Below are 17,333 nucleotides of genomic sequence, written 5' to 3'. Positions count from 1 at the left end.
TTATGACCCGACCCAAACCCGACCCGACCCACCCGTTTAATGGGTCTACTAGTCACCTCCTCTGCTTTTCTTTTTTTTCTCTTTTTACTTTTGTGCTCTTTTCGAATGAAGAGAAGCCCCCTTGTTTGAAACCTTGCATCCTTTATTTATAGAGGAAAACTCGAAGTTATTTTTGCAAATGAGATATTTACTCAACCACTTAACAAAAAAATGGCTCCAAAATCATACAACAACTATTTTTTTTTTTAATTTTGAAATGAGAAGATATGTTTAACAAGAAAAATGCTTCATTATTCAAAAATGTCCAAAATCTCCCTCCAAATTTTTATTTATTTTATATGTTATTTATTATCCTCTATTTTTTATTTTCTAAAAGATAAGTTTGATCCTAAATGTTATTATTACCTAAATGCAATGCTATGAAATGCTTAATGTAACAAATAAATAGCATGGTCAAAATTACGTGTCAACACTCCACATTACACATTTAAAACTCTAAAACATGACTAATTTATGCCAATCCAAAATATAACAAATTACAAGAATTAAATGAGTTATATATTACTTCAACCTGGCTATATCAATAGTAGAATTTCATGTTCATCCATAATGTCAAAACAAGTATTGTTATTTCAATTCAATAATCAAACTCACCATATCTCATGTTAATGATCCATTCTATTTTCCAACCTCATATCACATCACATCTCAAGACCGTAGAGGTGGCTCCCACAAAATTCACAACACCATATAACACTTAACCCTTGAGTAGTACAAGGCCCTAGAGGTAACTCTTACGAGATTCACATCACCATGCATCACTTAGCCCTTGACTAGCACATGTTAATAGTACAAGGCTGTGGAAATGGTTCCCATAAAGTTACATTATTGTGGAACACTTAGTCATTGAGTAATACAATGCCCTAGAGGTGTCGCCCACAAGATTCACATCACCATGTAATACTTAGTCCTTGACCAACACATGTCAATGATACAAGGCTCTAGAGTTGGCTCAACGAAATTACATTATCGTGTAGAATTTAGTCCTTTAGCGATCCACATCACAATTAGCTTCACCAATCAAAACATAACCTTTTACAAATCAATTCTCTGCACAAAGTTAATTTAGAATCCTTATCATAAATTGATTTCACATACCTAATTAAATCACATTTCATAAATCATACTCAAGTCAATGCAATTCTTTCTCAAAAGGTTTCGCAAACCCAAACTATATCATTTTTCCTAACTCTGTTCATCAAAAATACACACACACACACACACACACACACACACACACACACACACACACACACACACACACACACACACACACACACACACACACACACACACACACACACACACACACACACACACACACACACACACACACACACACACACACACACACACATATTTCATAATACATTTCTCACATTATTACAAAATTCATATCATAAGCCAATAACATTTCAAAACATCTTTCTCGTTGAACATTTCCCAAATCATTAAAGAACACATTCCATAAATCAATTCTCATCGTAATAGACACATTTAAACTTTCACTACATACATAAGGCGTTTCTCAAATCATTCTCAAATGAATAAAAAGTATTAATTGCCCAATCCATTACTTTTGCCTTTTAGCCAAATCATGATTTTCACACAATATTCCTCATACTTTTCCTTTTCAAAATATGAGTTTGCAAATTTTTAAAAGGAGTTAACATCACTCCCCAGGAATGGCCATGACCAAACAATAAAGCTCATTCGAATCAACAAACTTACAATCCTATCGTATAAGGGAGAAATCACATCAAAATCAATTAAAACGCTATCTCAACTACGGCTCAACTAAACTAAGTTTAAATGCTAACAAAATATTTCTTACATGCTAACAAATCACATACTCAAAGCAATTATTCAGATCATTTGCAATAGAGGTATGCAAAAGATTAGGAACCACTCGGACCGCCCTAAACCAGACTAGATCGGATTGAAATCGGCTGTTCTTATGGGGGCTGGTCCGATTACTAGTTCTAATTTAGTATAACCAGTGAGTACTGGTTTGGTTCTTGGTTTTAAGTATGGAACCTCCCGCCCGCCCCTCTATCTACCCACCTGGACTAGACCTATTTAGAAAATGAAATTTCATCTTTATTACTTAATTATTTTATAGTTTTTCGACCATATATATATATATATATATATATATATATACATATATATTATATTTGTAGTTATTGGATATTATTGACTGTTAACACCTAAATTTCACCTAAATTAATTAATTTAAAGTAGTGTTAAAGGTTAGGAATTAGTCACAAAAAAGGGTTATTATTAAAAAAAAAAGAGTTAAAAAAATTTCGAAAAAAAAAAAAAGAAACGAAAATGGTCGGGTCGGGCCGGATTCGAACATGGCCCGACCCGCCCCTCTCTTTTCTTCCCCTCGCACTAGGCTGGCCCAATCTCCTTTCCCTTCCGACCGGCCAGCCCCTTTTTTCTTTCTTCTGCGGGTCTTCGCTCGAAGACTTGCGGAAAAGAGCAAGCAGGAGGGCGGTGAAAACGGGGGCAACGAGAGGATCGGTGGGTGCAAGCGGCGTGATCTGCGGGTCGGGGGCGGTTAGCCAGCAAGCTAGCAGCTGCAGAGGCCATGCGTGATTGCCGACCGAGCATAAAATCGGAAGAGAGACCGAGGAATCGGCACGACAAAAAAAAAAATGCCAAAAAGACCAAGCCGAGAGTGAGCGAGAGAGAAACACCGAGGGGTGAAGAGGCCGAACCAGAGGCAGGAGCTCAAGGAAGCAGCTCGTCATCGCCGGATGTCCGTTTGTCCGCCGTTGTTCGCCGTAGCCCATCATCGGACGAGGTAGGTCTTCGAACCCGCAGTCTCGTTTCGAAAAACGCTGGGCCGGAGCTCACGGTCAACCGATTCGCCTGGGCTTCGGTCCACGTTGCCTTTGCACTTTGCTCCCATGTCCTCCTACATTATATTTTGAGACCCCTAAAGCGTGTTCGGCATTCGGTTGAGCCGAAATCCTTCGAGTTCAGTAATGCAAACCATACGTTCGACAAAATTCCTCAAAGAAAACCGAGGAGTAGCTCGTGTTTTAACACCAGACCCATTCATTTTTCCCCCCATGCTCGCTAAATCCTTGTTGCTTTGCCCTGATTTGTTGTGTTTTCGGACAGTTTGCGTGAGATATTGGCATGTAGTTGGACCGAGGACTTGTTCCGTCGAAAATAGATTAGGGGTTGCCGGAATAGGTAACCGGCGCCGGTCGAGGGGGACGACCGGTGAGTGGTAGTGGTTCGGTGACTTCCTTAGGGCGGTCAGAACTCGCGGTTGGCATCGGACCGGCGGAAGAGCTGCGCAAGCTTCGGCGTGTCGCGGCTGCGGGAGGAGACCCGAAGAAGACAATCGAAAAGGGAGTAAAAAAAAAACAAAAGCACAAAAAGATTAAAAAATAGGAAAAGAGGAATGCGCTTCGTTTTGGGCCGTTTTAGTGCATAGGGCTTTTGGGCTTCGTTTAAAAAAAAAAAAAAACTTAGACTAGGTTGGGCCTGCTGGTTAGGCCCAATTCGAATTTAATTGAAGGCCCGATTGGGCCTTGCTCTTTTTCGAGTGAGCCAATCAGCTCATCTCCCAGCCGGACCAAACCTAGATCCGACCCGGTTCGATCCCAAAAATTTATTATAAAAAAAACAATTTCGAAAATCCAAAAAAATGTTAAAAAATTTAATTTTTTAAAATTATTTTTTAATTAAAAAATTAAAAAAATAAATTTCGAAAAATCCAAAATTGTTTGGGTTGGTTGGAAATTTCTTTGAATTTTCCATTTTAAGTGTAATTATGAATTTATTTTGATTACATCGCATGTTTAGTTTGTATATCTTGTTATGTTTAATGGTATGTATGTAGTCTTATGGTGATTAGGACATTGTTAGCTATGATTATTAGTTGATATGTTTAATGGTATGTGTGTAGTCATATGGTATGTTTAATAGTATGTGTTTAGATTACACCCATATGATCACTTTAATATGTTTATGGATGAGTAGAGTAATTCAAACTGCCTGACAAAAATCGTTTTGTTAAAATGAACAAGATTAGGTATCAAAATGGCATTAATTGACCAATTAGTGTAATCAAGTCCCTGACCCTAGATTCTCTGGTTGCGTAGGAAGTAAGGTACACTCCCATGCCTCATTTGGTTTCTAGCCGACCCCAATAGGCTAGTGGCGACTCCTTTTGTGCAAACTTCATAGGAAATATCCAAATGTCACGCGGGGTATGAGCTTGAGCTTAGGAGAGCTCACGCCTAATCATGAGCCTTAGGCCCGTCCTTTAAGCAATACTCCTAAACTTGTCCCCCCGAGGGTAGGTCGCAACATTGACTAATTTTATCTCTTGAATATGTAATAGAATTAACCCATTGCCTTTTTTTTCCATCCTAATAATCAATTTACTTGTTTTCTTAATCAAAACAAAATAAGCAAGCATGGAGGAAGGAGAGAACCGATTGGAGATGTCCATAGAGCCGACAACTCATTTTAAGAGTATAATTAGGTCTCTTCTTAGCCATTCCCATGATTACATTAGGTTGACATTGAAAATAGATGAATTAAACGATGAATGTTTTAACTTCTATGGAGGTTGAGACTTTTAACGTGGAATCTAATTCTCCACATGTTTCCGGTGTCGGGAAACCTTAAGAGGACCACACTATAACCTTTGAAAAAATTAAGTTTTTAGCTAATGAATATTGTCTATTCGTTTTGCCTTATAATTTTCAATCGTTAATCAAATTTAATGGTTCGCATTTTAACCCGAATATGAGGCTAAACAAACTTTATAAAAATTGGGAACCATGATGCAGCCCGCATTGAAGACTAGCTCTCTCGATCAAGAATTTCCGCCCGCATTCAAGCTAACGAAACCGAGAAGCCGTATTGATATCTTGAGTCCATCTTGGAAGTTTGAAAGACACCTTGGAGCCATGAAGACACGTTTACTAGTTACTAGTTTCTAGTTTCTATGCTATTTACTATTTTCCTAGTTTCAACACTTTGTTTTTATTTCTTTAACGATATAAGCCATCCAATTTCTTGTAGAAGACATACAACTTTTGATGAATGAAAACTTTGCTTTCAAGCAAGTATCGTGAACCTTGCAGAGTTCATACCCCTGAAAACCTAGAAGAGTTTTCACTCCGTCCTTGAAGAGTTGGAGCTTTCGAAATCTGCATCCTTGAAGAGTTGCAGTCATCGATCTAGAAGAATCAGTGCCCCCTCAACTTCCTTGGAGGCCTAGAAGAGTAACCAACGAAGTTTCCATCTTTTCCCGTTCTGTTCGTTATTTCCAACCCACTTCCAACCCAAATTCGACTATCCTATAGTGCTTATTTCAGAAAACCCAAAACAGAGAAATTGTAGATCTAGAAGTCCTTGTTTATTTGGCTTCAGAATTAGGTCGATCCAATCTGTGTCGACAAAGATATGACTGTTCTCCTGAGCTTGTGCAGTGATGAAATTTCTGTTCGTTCTATTTTCCCGTGTGCGAGTCACTCTCCTGATCCTATTGTTTGAGAAAGCCTAACCTGGGCTTGCATCAAACTAGTTCTATGGATCCACCCAGGAACCGGACTGGATTGGTGTCCAAGTCCAGTTCCTCCAGTCCAGTTCCTGGGTAGATCCATGGAACCATCGAGCAAGTCTTAATTACAATTTTTTGGAATCAATCCTTGGTGGGCAGTTCCTGATTTCAAGGAAGGAACCACCCACCCGGACCATGCTCACCTCTCGTTTGCAATGTAAAACTTGAGCGTGAAATTTGGTCACACTATGACTCTTTTCATCGAATCTGTTTCAAACGTACTTAATAGTTAATAGAAAGACATTTCAACGTACTACTAGAACCCCAAATTAGCCAACCCAAAATCAAGCCGAAAACCAATGAATTACGGCCTCGAAGTTGCTGGGTGCACACTCTTTATCACATGTGGAAAACTTTAAAATTTTGTTTCGGACAAATCATAAGTTTAAATCAAGTTCTATAAAATCTTAAGACTCCACAATGTCTTAGACTACTATTTCCACAAAAATCATAGCTCCAAAAACTCCTTAATCAAACCTCAAAGCTCAAAATCATCTTAACCTTGAATTTGTGTTCTAATTTCGAAAACTAATCCAATTGGAAGAATGAGGAGCGCGAGCACCTATTAAGCATTGCGTTCTGTAAGCGAGTTAGCTTAGTGAAGCATCCGTGGCGAGAATGCGCAAAGTCCTCTCTCTCTCTCTCTCTCTCTCTCTCTCTCTCTCTCTCTCTCTCTCTGTGCACTCCTCTGTCCTTTTATTTAAGCCAAGCGTGACCTCTTTGCATCTTTGGCTAATCAACCTTTATTTTTTTTTGTTCTTTTTCTCTTATTTTTCCTAAGTGGATCCCACCACCATTTCTTTGACCTACTCAAAACTCTCAAATATTACACCTTTTGTGACGTTGCTACTTGTGTATAAAGAACAATATATGAGCATTGTGCACAAGTCTAACGTGGTGAGAATGCGCGAAGTCCTCTCTCTCTCTCTCTCTCTCTCTCTCTCTCTCTCTCTCTCTCTCCTCTCTCTCTCTCTCTCTCTCTCTCTCTCTCCTTCTTTTATTTAAGCCAAGCGTGACCTCTCTCCATCTTTGACTAATCAACCTTTCTCTTTTTTTCTAAGTGGATCCCACCACCATTTCTTTGACCTACTCAAAACTCTCAAATATTACACCTTTTGTGACGTTGCTACTTGTGTATAAAGAACAATATATGAGCATTGTGTACAAGTCTAACATGGCGAGAATGCACGAAGTCCTCTCTCTCTCTCTCTCTCTCTCTCTCTCTCTCTCTCTCTCTCTCTTCTTCCTTTTTTCTGTCTTCTCTCCCAAATGCTCTCTCTCTCTCTCTCTCTCTCTCTCTCTCTCTCTCTCTCTCTCTCTCTGCGTGCACTCCTTTGTCCTTCTTTTATTTAAGCCAAGCATGACCTCTCTACATCTTTGACTAATCAACCTTCCTTTTTTTTTTTTTCTAAGTGGATCCCACCACCATTTCTTTGACCTACTCAAAACTCTCAAATATTACACCTTTTGTGATGTTGCTACTCGCATATAAAGAACTATATATGAGCATTGTGTACAAGTCTAATGATCGTGATAAGAAGGAAACAAGAGTTGGGTCTCAACAATACCTGTCTATGGCTTTGGTCTTGGAGATCGACATGATTCCTTTGGATGCAAGGAAATTGCATAAGCTCAAAAGACCGTTTTCCATGCAGAAGTTGTGGCATTGTCATCGACAGGACAAAGAGGTGGTTGGCAGGACTTGAGGGACGGAGGCGGTGGCGGTGAGGGGGCCATCGTTGGTGTCTTTGAGAGATGGAAGGGGTGGACCTTAGGAGGGTGGTAAAGGGCCACGAAGAAGGAGGTAAAGGAGGAAAAGACTGCACCACCACCATTCTTGAGCTCAGCTCCATCCTCTCTCTCTCTCTCTCTCTCTCTCTCTCTCTCTATATATATATATATATATATATATATATATATATATATATATATATATATTATTTTGTCAAATGGAGGTCATGTAAATATATAAAGTTAGTACTATGAAAAATTTCAATTTGACATACTTATGATAAATTTATCTAAAACTAATTTTTTTATTACCAAAAACGCTAAATTGGTACAATTGCAAATTTGCTCAAAACTAATTTTTTTACTAAAAAAATTCCAAAACAAATAATTTATGATAGATTTACTCTCAATTGAATTTTCATTATATTGAATTAATATTTTCAAAAAACATCAAATCGGTACACTTGTCACTTAACACGTATCATCCAACACAGTCATTTGACCATAAAATTTAATAGAAACTAATGAATAAATAAATTTATCGCAAATGTACCAATTTTAAGGGTTTTTATGTCAAAAAATATTAGTTTAAGGTAAATTTATCGTAAGTGTATAAGTTTAGGGTCTTTCATGGTAATAACCCAAATAATTATAAATACTCATGTTTATTTTATTTTTTTAGCAAAAAAGTAAAAATAAGCTTGATTCTAACCCTATTTTTGAGAGGAAAAGTACTAAAAATGTCATAAACCTATTACATTGGTATTAATTCAGTTATAAACCTTTCAATTGGACTAACGTAGCCCTAAACTTTTTCACATTGGTACCAATTGAATCATTTGGTCAATTTAAACAGGAAATTATTGACGTGGACACCAGCAATCCTACGTGCCATGTTTGGCAAAGACGTAGATAAAATTTATAATTTTTAAATATTTTTTGAGAATTTTTTCATTTTTTTTTTTTTTTTTCATTTTTCTCTTTTCTTTGCTTTCTTTTTTTCTTTTTCCTTACCCTTTGGCCAACACCGGCAAGGTCGTTGGCCAACCATTGTCCACCAAAGGCTCCTCTAGGCGAGGGCCTCTACGCCCTCACTAGCCACTGGCAAAGGTGTCAAGCCCCCGCCCAAAATACAAGTAAGGGCCAAAACCCTCGCCAGCCACAAGCAAGGGCCTTCACACTCTCGTTAGCCACAAGTGAGGGCATGACCTTCATGCCCTCACCTGTGGCTAGCAAGGGGACAAAGGCCCTCGCCCAAACTAGTTTGAGGCCAGTAACCTCGCTGATGTCGGCGAAAGGGTAAAGAAAAAAATAAGAAAATAAAAATTCTAAAAATATATTAAAAAATTATAAATTTTGTCCACTTCAATGTCACCCATGCCATGCAGAACACCGGCATTCACATCAGCAATTTCTAGTATAAATTAACCAAATGGACTCAATTGGTATCAATGTAAAAAAGTTTAGGACTAAATTAGTCAAATTAAAATGTTTATGACTAAATTAATACCATTGCAATAAGTTTAGGTTTTTTTTTTTTTGGGTACTTTTCCCAATTTTGAGAATGGGTTGGGTTTGCATTTTAATTCTTTGTGAGCAAGCGCCATGAAAATAATGTACACTTTAAATGACCCATCCAATTTTTTATGGCAACATTAGATGAAAAAGAAATTGATACTATCAAAACCTTCAAATTGATACACTTGTAACAAATTGATACCGAAATTAATTTTTCTATGATAGATTTACCACAAACTAATTTTTAGGTCACTAAGAACCCATACAACCGCAATGAACTTACCCTAAAATTCACATGGATTTTCACGTGGATGTGTTAGCGGTTCAACAATGTCATGGTGAAAGAAATTCAACGGAAGCTGACAAAGGGTAAACATAGCATTGGGTGTACCAAAAAAATCCATCTTGGATGATTTCGTTAGACACACACCGCATTGGTAAGTTCGTCATGGATGTATTAGTTTATGCTTCTTCTTTTTTCGTATTGTCTTCCCATCTTCGCATGCGGCTTGTAGGAAAAAAAAACTTTAACAAGTATTTATTGACGTGACTCGTAATAAATAAATAAGTAAATAAAAGAAGAAGAAGGAAGATCTCTTTTTCCGTTTTGCTATTTCTCCAACTATATTAACAATTCAGAAAGGATACGTCGTCATCATCATCATCTTCTTCTTCTTCAACCAATGTCGAGCATCCCCCTCCCCCTCCTCCTCCTCCTCCTCCTCCTACTTCATCTCCATCTCCTCCAACAACGAGCTCGCTCCTTCGCGACCTCCTCTGCAATTCAGAAAGGATACATCACCATCATCATCATCTTCTTCTTCTTCAAGCAATGTCGAGCATCCCTCCTCCTCCTCCTCCTCCTCCTCCTCCTCCTCCTCCTACTTCATCTCCTCCTCCAACAACGAACTCGCTCCTTAGTGACCTCCTCCGCAATTCAGAAAGGATACATCGCCATCTTCTTCGTCAAGCAATGTCGAGCATCCCCCACCGTCCTCCTCCTCCTCCTCCTCCTCCTCCTCCTACTTCATCTCCATCTCCTCCGACAACGAGCTCGCTCCTTCGCGACCTCCTCCTTAATTCAGAAAGGATGCATCGCCATCTTCTTCTTCATGCAATGTCGAGCATCCCCCGTCGTCCTCCTCCTCCTCCTCCTCCTCCCCTCCTCGTCCTCGTCCTCCTCGTCGTCGTCGTCGTCCTCCTCCTCCTCCTCCTACTTCATCTCCATCTCCTCCGACAACGAGCTCGCTCCCTCACGACCTCCTCTGCAACGTCCTCTCTTGCCTACCTGGAATATCCCTCCTCAGGCTAAGGCCTGTCTGCCGGGAATGGCGCAACATCATCGACGACCCAGGCTTTGCCGAGGTGCATGCCACGAGCGGCATTGGAGGCCCCCGGATCCTGCTGCTCCTGCGGCCGCCGTTGCGTAGGCTTGCCGGCTGGATGGATCCCCGGTTCGCAGCCCCATTCATAATGAGTGATGAGCTCCTAGTGACCTCACTCCCCGAACCAGTCGCGAGCTCGTGGCTCTACGGAGAGGGAGTTTCGTGCCACGGGTTGCTTTGCTTTGACGACCGCCGCGATGGCGGCGCGACCCATCTCCTCAACCCTCTGACACGAGAAATCGCCTCAGTGGCGGGGCCGAGCGTCGCGCCGCGCAAGCGTGGACACCGGCAACACAAGCGTCGGCACCTGCAACGGATCGCCTTCGGGTTGGACCGCCTGACTAGCCGGTACAAGATCCTGCGCGTGAGCTTGCTCTTCTGTGGTAGACCAAGCGATCCGCGGGACAAGGGCAGAGGTCCTCGATCAGGGCTCGAGGTCGTGGAGGGACATAGCGAGCGTCCCTCCCAGGCTCTTCCTCGGAGTCCCAGTGTACGCTGCCGGATCGTTCCACTTCAATTTCGTCGGCAGCGGCGCAGACAACCGTGTCAAAAAGATCTTGTCCTTCGACCTCGCGAAGGAGGAGTTCGCGCCGACTCCATGCCCGGAGTTCCAGAACGCCCACCTGATTGTCCTCCGGGGAAAGCTGGGGCTCGTCGACCTCTCACAGAACGAGAGCATAGACGTGTGGGTGATGGAGGAGGAGGGCGGCGGGCGGTGGGCAAAGGAGTACAGCATCCCGCTGAGGGTGCCGCGAGTGTTGAATACTAGTAACCGGTCCGTAGAGTTTCTGGGCTGCGGCGGCCAGAAGATAATGCTCAGGTTCAAGGGAAGCATCTTGAGCTACGATCCAGCGACTGGCAAGGTGAAGTATGCGCAGAGAGGTGGCGCATCGCTGGCCAGAGCGATGGGCAGCATCACTGTAAGCTTGCTGTCGCCGGCCAAATTGTGGAATATGGACAAGGTCGTCCTGCCTTTAACCGCGGTTATGAAAATGGGGAAGGGCGGATTGAGTTTAGGCGAAGAAGAGACTTGAGCTATGATCCAGCGGCGACCGAGGAGCCGGAGTACATGCAGAGAGCGGCAGGTCGCCGGCGGCCAGAGTAACGAGTCGGTACCACTGTGAGTTTGGTTTCGCCGGCCAAATTGTAGAATGCAGACAAGTCGGTCCTAGCCCCGATTCGGTTTTGGTGAGAAAAGCCGGGTCTTCTTGTGATCCAAAATTTAGTTAGGGACAAATCTATCACCATTCGACATCTTTTAGTTTGTAATAAATTTGTCGGTTGTGTAAACAGTTTGGAGTTTTTTTTACCGAAAAATTAATTTAGAATCAATTTTTTACGAATGCATTAATTTGAGGATTTTTTATTGTATTAACCATAAAAGAAAATAAAAGTTGAGCTAGGATGGGAACTCGGAGTAAAAGTTAGTACTTTTTTTAGGGTGCATTTAGCAACTTGTTTGAAAATTTCTATTATTTTGTTCCCAATAATAAATTTAGAACAGAAATCTATTTAGTAAATTTTTTTGTTTATGAAAATAGATTTGAGAGAATTCGGCCCCATGCATCTCCACTCCTCAAGGGACAAACACAATGCAAATAATCTGAGAATAAAGGGAAAAAAGAAAGAGTCTGACCCAAAAAAAAAAAAAAAAAAGATGTATCCGGGCACTTACTTGATTTTACTTTCATTTTTTAATATCGGAATTTGTTTTCTTTTTCGCGGTCGTGCCTTAATTTTAAGGTTTTCATAATCTAATACCTGTTACTATCATGCGCTTCATTTGACCTTCCATGCTTGACAGCTTTTCAAAGATCTTTATCCAAAATTCATTGATTCACAGGAGAGTGTAGATCTGATAAGTTCGCACGCCGGCAGAACGTGCATGAAGGTCGATGTATTTGCGCGATTCGAAGCGTGTATTGCCACGAGAAGCTGAACCGTAACCCGACATGGAAGGAGTGCGGAGAGATCTTTAGGGGGCTGAAAGAATGTTCAACTTGATTACACAATTTAAAGTACCAGCAGACCCCATCACCCTTGAGATTTAGCGCAGGCAGAACAAACTGTACAATCACCTAAACATCATACAGCTAAATATGATCTTGGCGCCGTCTATTTACAATAATCTTGCCCGATGGACAAAATGATCGACAAGATCACGGGATTGCAACTACTCGTCATGACCATTGAAGAGACGAAACTAAATTCTCATTCTGGCTTCGGCTCGCTTTTCACCAAAAAGATTCTAGCCTCTTCCTCTGTGACGTCGCTGCTCGTGTAGAAAGAACGATTTATGAGCCTTTGCATATGAACCAAACGAACAGGAAGGAGGGAAAAAGGACTTGGTCTCAACAGTATCAAGAGAAGCATGATGCAGGAAGATCTGATACCTGTCTGCGGCTTCGGTCTTGGAGATCAACGTGATCCCTTTGGTGGCAAGGAAATCGCAGAAACTCCGAAGATCGTTTTGCAGGCAGAATTTGCAGAGCTGGTGCAAGAAATCATTGAACTGCTTCGGTTCCTGCGCAAGACGTACCATGAATCGGGCAGCAATCATCAACCATTGATGCCATAACCAGCTTTGCTGGTTGACTCGGTAGTGGAGCAACTGGCATTGGTTTGATGCTGGACGACGACGTGGCAACAGCAGGAGGCGTCAACGTGAAGCTGCTGGAGTGGACCGTGAGCTGGCGTGGCTTCGGCAGAAGCTGGGCTTCGTGAAGAGGGGTGTTGACCAGCGTGAGGAGTGCTGGCATGGACTGAAGGGCGCGCGGGTTGGAGAATTTTCTGTGGGGTGCTGCAGGGATCCGAAAGGAAAAATGAAAGCAACGCAAAAACGGAAGCAAAGCAGCTGCTTCGTCCAAGAGAATGGAGATGGACGCAGGAAGATGGAGTTGGCGAAGGCGTGCAAGGCAAGTTGAGAAGAAAATGGGCCAAAAAGTCCACAAAATCAATCCATTCTCTTGAATGCTTAGTCCCCCAAAGCCCACATACAATTATCTAATGTTCCCAATTACTTTCTTGCATTAATATCCCACAAATAATCCAAATTGAAACAAAAAAAAAAAAAAATGCAGACCTCATATGAGCATCCGAATTTCTTCAATTTTTGGGCTTCCAATTCTTCATCAAATTTCCCAATTTGAGTTCCAATTTCATCGAAGAAAAATCCCACACACTTCCACAAATTCCCATCACCCAACAGCTCGGCTTAGAAGTCAAAATTCCCTTCAAATGAGCTAAACTGAATTTCAGTTAATTTTCCGCAATGTCCGAAACGATTTTCCGTAAAAATCTTGGAATCTCCGAAAATTCTTTGGAGGATGAGTTAATGTTCTTAAAATAGATCGTAACACAACAGAACTTTCAATTTATGAAATCGGGTTCAAATTCACAGTTAATTTCACTCTGGCGCGTTTCTTGCGTGACCTAGTCTATCGGATAACTTTTATGAATTTTTTTTGTGCAAATAACATGTGGTCAATTTTCTTCGAGCCACAATGTATATCTTCGACTCATTGGTGTGTTTAGTGAAAATCTCAAGGTTTCAAATATAGGCACCGGCTACCAAAACGATAGAAAAATCGGTTTAGTGCCGATCGACAAGTATTTTGCAATCAAATGGAATCACCCACACTCTGATCACATATCTCAGTTGAATCAACCTATCTCTGGTCTCTAATCGATTTCTAACAGTGCCGTAATGACCCTTGCAAACTAACACGGTCGAGCAATTGATTCTTGATCGAATTCTCAAGTCCATTGCATTTAGATTCCTTAATTGCTTTTCCAGATGAATCGGTTATCTCGTGAGTAATCAACTCAGAAAATAGCACTATAGGTGCATTGATGAAATGTCCAATTTATTCAATTGAACAGTTCTGAAAATTCAGGATGTCACAAGATCCATGAAACCATCAAGCAGGTCTTGATTACAATTTTTTGGAATCAATCCTTAGTGGACAATTTCTGATTTCAAGGAATTAACAACCCACTCGGACCATGCTCACCTCTCGTTTGCAATTTAAAACTTGAGTACAAAATTTGGTCACACTATGACTCTTTTCATCGAATCCGTTTTAAACGTACTTAATAGTTAATAGAAAGACATTTCAACATGCTACTAGAACCCCAAATTAGCCAACCCAAAATCAAGGCGAAAACCAATGAATTACGGCCTCGAAGTTGCTTGGTGCACACTGTTTATCACATGTGGAAAACTTTCAAATTTTGTTTCGGACGAATCATAAGTTTAAATCAAGTTCCATAATATCTTAAGGCTCCACAACGTCTTAGACTACTATTTCCACAAAAATCATAGCTCTAAAAACTCCTTAATCAAACCTTAAAGCTCAAAATCATCTTAACCTCGAATTTGTGTTCTAATTTTGAAAACTAATTCGATTCGAAGAATGAGGAGCGCGAGCACCTATTGAGCATTGCGTTTTGTAAGCGAGTTAGCTTAGTGAAGCATCCATGGCGAGAATGCGCGAAGTCCTCTCTCTCTCTCTCTTCTTCCTTTTTTTGTCTTCTCTCCCAAATTCTCTCTCTCTCTCTCTCTCTCTCTCTCTCTCTCTCTCTCTCTCTCCTCTCTCCTTTTATTACTCTCAAATATTACACCTTTCGTGACGTTGCTACTCGTGTATAAAGAACAATATATAGAGCATTGTGTACAAGTCTAACATGGCGAGAATGCGCGAAGTCCACTCTCTCTCTCTCTCTTCTTCCTTTTTTTTGTCTTCTCTCCCAAATGCTCTCTCTCTCTCTCTCTCCTTTTATTACTCTCAAATATTACACCTTGTGACGTTGCTACTCGTGTATAAAGAACAATATATAGAGCATTGTGTACAAGTCTAACGTGGCGAGAATCGAAGTCCACTCTCTCTCTCTCTTCTTTTTTTTTTTGTCTTCTCTCCCAAATGCTCTCTCTCTCTCTCTCTCTCTCTCTCTCTCTCTCTCTCTCTCCTTATTTTATTTAAGCCAAGCGTGACCTCTCTCCATCTTTGACTAATCAACCTTTCTTTTTTTTTCTTTCTCTTTTTTTTTCTAAGTGGATCCCACCACCATTTCTTTGACCTACTCAAAACTCTCAATATTACACCTTTTCTGACATTGCTACTCGTGTATAAAGAACAATATATGAGCATTGTGTACAAGTCTAACGATTGTGATAAGAAGGAAACAAGAGTTGGGTCTCAACGATACCTGTCTATGGCTTTGGTCATGGAGATCGACATGATTCATTTGCAGGCAAGGGAATTGCAGAAGCTCGAAAGACCGTTTTCCATGCAAAAGTTATGGCATTGTCTCTAGCAGGACAAAGAGGTGGTTGGCAGGACTTAAGGGACAGAGGCGGTGGCGGGCCATCATTGGTGTCTTTGAGAGATGGAAGGGGTGGACCTTAGGAGGGTGGTAAAGGGCCACGAATAAGGAGGTGAAGGAGGAAAAGACTACACCACCACCATTTTTTAGCTCAGCTCCATCCCTTCTCTCTTTCTCTCTATCTCTCTCTCTATATATATTTTTGTCAAATGGAGGTCATGTAAATATATAAAATTAGTACTATAAAAAACTTCAATTTGATATATTTATGAAAAATTTATCTAAAACTAATTATTTTTTTTACCAAAAACCCTAAATTGGATACAATTGCAAATTTGCTCAAAACTAATTTTTTGACTAAAAAAATTCAAAAAAAAAAAATACATTTATGACAAATTTACTCTCAATTGAATTTTCATTATATTGAATTAATATTTTCAAAAACATCAAATCGGTACACTTGTCACTTAACACGTATTATGCAACACAGTCATTTGACCGTAAAATTTAATAAAAACCGATGGATAAATAAATTTATCGCAAATGTACCAATTTAAGGGTTTTTATGTCAAAAAAATTAGTTTAAGGTAAATTCATCATGAGTGTATAAGTTTAGGGTTTTTCATGGTAATAACCCAAATATAAATTATAAAAACTCATGTTTAATCTTTTTAGCAAAAAAGTAAAAATAAGCTTGATTCTAACCCTATTTTTGAGAGGAAAAGTACTAAAAATGTCATAAACATATTGCATTGATATTAATTCAGTTATAAACCTTTCAATTGGTCTAACATAACCCTAAACTTTTTCACATTGGTACCAATTGAATCCATTTGGTCAATTTAAACTGAAAATTATTGACATGAACCAGCAATCCTACATGCCACGATTGGCAATGATGTAGATAAAATTTATAGTTTTTAAATATTTTTTGAGAATTTTTTCATTTTTCTCTTTTTTTTCTTTCTTTTTTTCTTTTTCCTTACCCTTTGGCCAACACCAGTGAGGTCATTGGCCAACCATTGTCCACCAAAGGCTGGTCTGGGCGAGGGCCTCTATGCCCTCGCTAGCCACTAGCCAAGGTGTCAAGCCCCCGCCCAAATCCAAGCAAGGGCCAAAACCCTCGCCAGCCACAAGCGAGGGTCTTCACACTCTCGTCGGCCATAAGTGAGGGCATGACCTTCATGCCCTCACCTGTGGCTAGCAAGGGCACAAAGGCCCTCGCCCAAACTAGTTTGAGGTCAACAACCTCGTTGACACCGGCGAAAGGGTAAAGAAAAAGAAAATAAAAAATTCTGAAAATATATTAAAAATTTATAAATTTTGTTCACGTCAATGTCACCAATGCCATGTAGAACGCCGGCATCCACATCAGTAATTTCTAGCATAAATTAACCAAATGGACTCAATTGGTATCAATGTAAAAAAGTTTAGAACTAAATTAGTCCAATTAAAAGGTTTATGACTGAATTAATACCATTGCAATAGGTTTATGATTTTTTTTTTTATATACTTTTCCCAATTTTGAGAATGGGTTGGGTTTTTATTTTAATTCTTTGTGAGCAAGCGCCATGAAAATAATGTACACTCTAAATGACCCATCCAATTTTTTATGGCAAAATTAGATGAAAAATAAATTGATACTATCAAAACCTTCAAATTGATACACTTATAACAAATTGATAAGGAAATTAATTTTTCTGTGATAGATCTAT

General features: G+C 40.1%; 1 protein-coding gene across 1 annotated transcript; it reads left to right on the top strand.

Moving 5' to 3' along the window:
* The first annotated feature begins 8,594 nt into the window (after positions 1 to 8,594).
* On the top strand, positions 8,595 to 11,327 carry LOC104446284 (putative F-box protein At4g38870). The gene is made up of 3 exons (XM_039313377.1): positions 8,595 to 8,689; positions 10,216 to 10,592; positions 10,681 to 11,327. The coding sequence occupies exons 1-3, from the start codon at positions 8,595 to 8,597 to the stop codon at positions 11,325 to 11,327; spliced, it is 1,119 nt and encodes a 372-aa protein (XP_039169311.1).
* Positions 11,328 to 17,333: the final 6,006 nt, after the last annotated feature.

The sequence above is a fragment of the Eucalyptus grandis genome, chromosome 5 (genome assembly GCF_016545825.1).
Source record: "Eucalyptus grandis isolate ANBG69807.140 chromosome 5, ASM1654582v1, whole genome shotgun sequence".
NCBI lineage: Eukaryota > Viridiplantae > Streptophyta > Magnoliopsida > Myrtales > Myrtaceae > Eucalyptus > Eucalyptus grandis.
The sequence above is the reverse complement of the archived record's forward strand: the minus strand, read 5'-3'. Positions and strand labels throughout refer to the sequence as shown.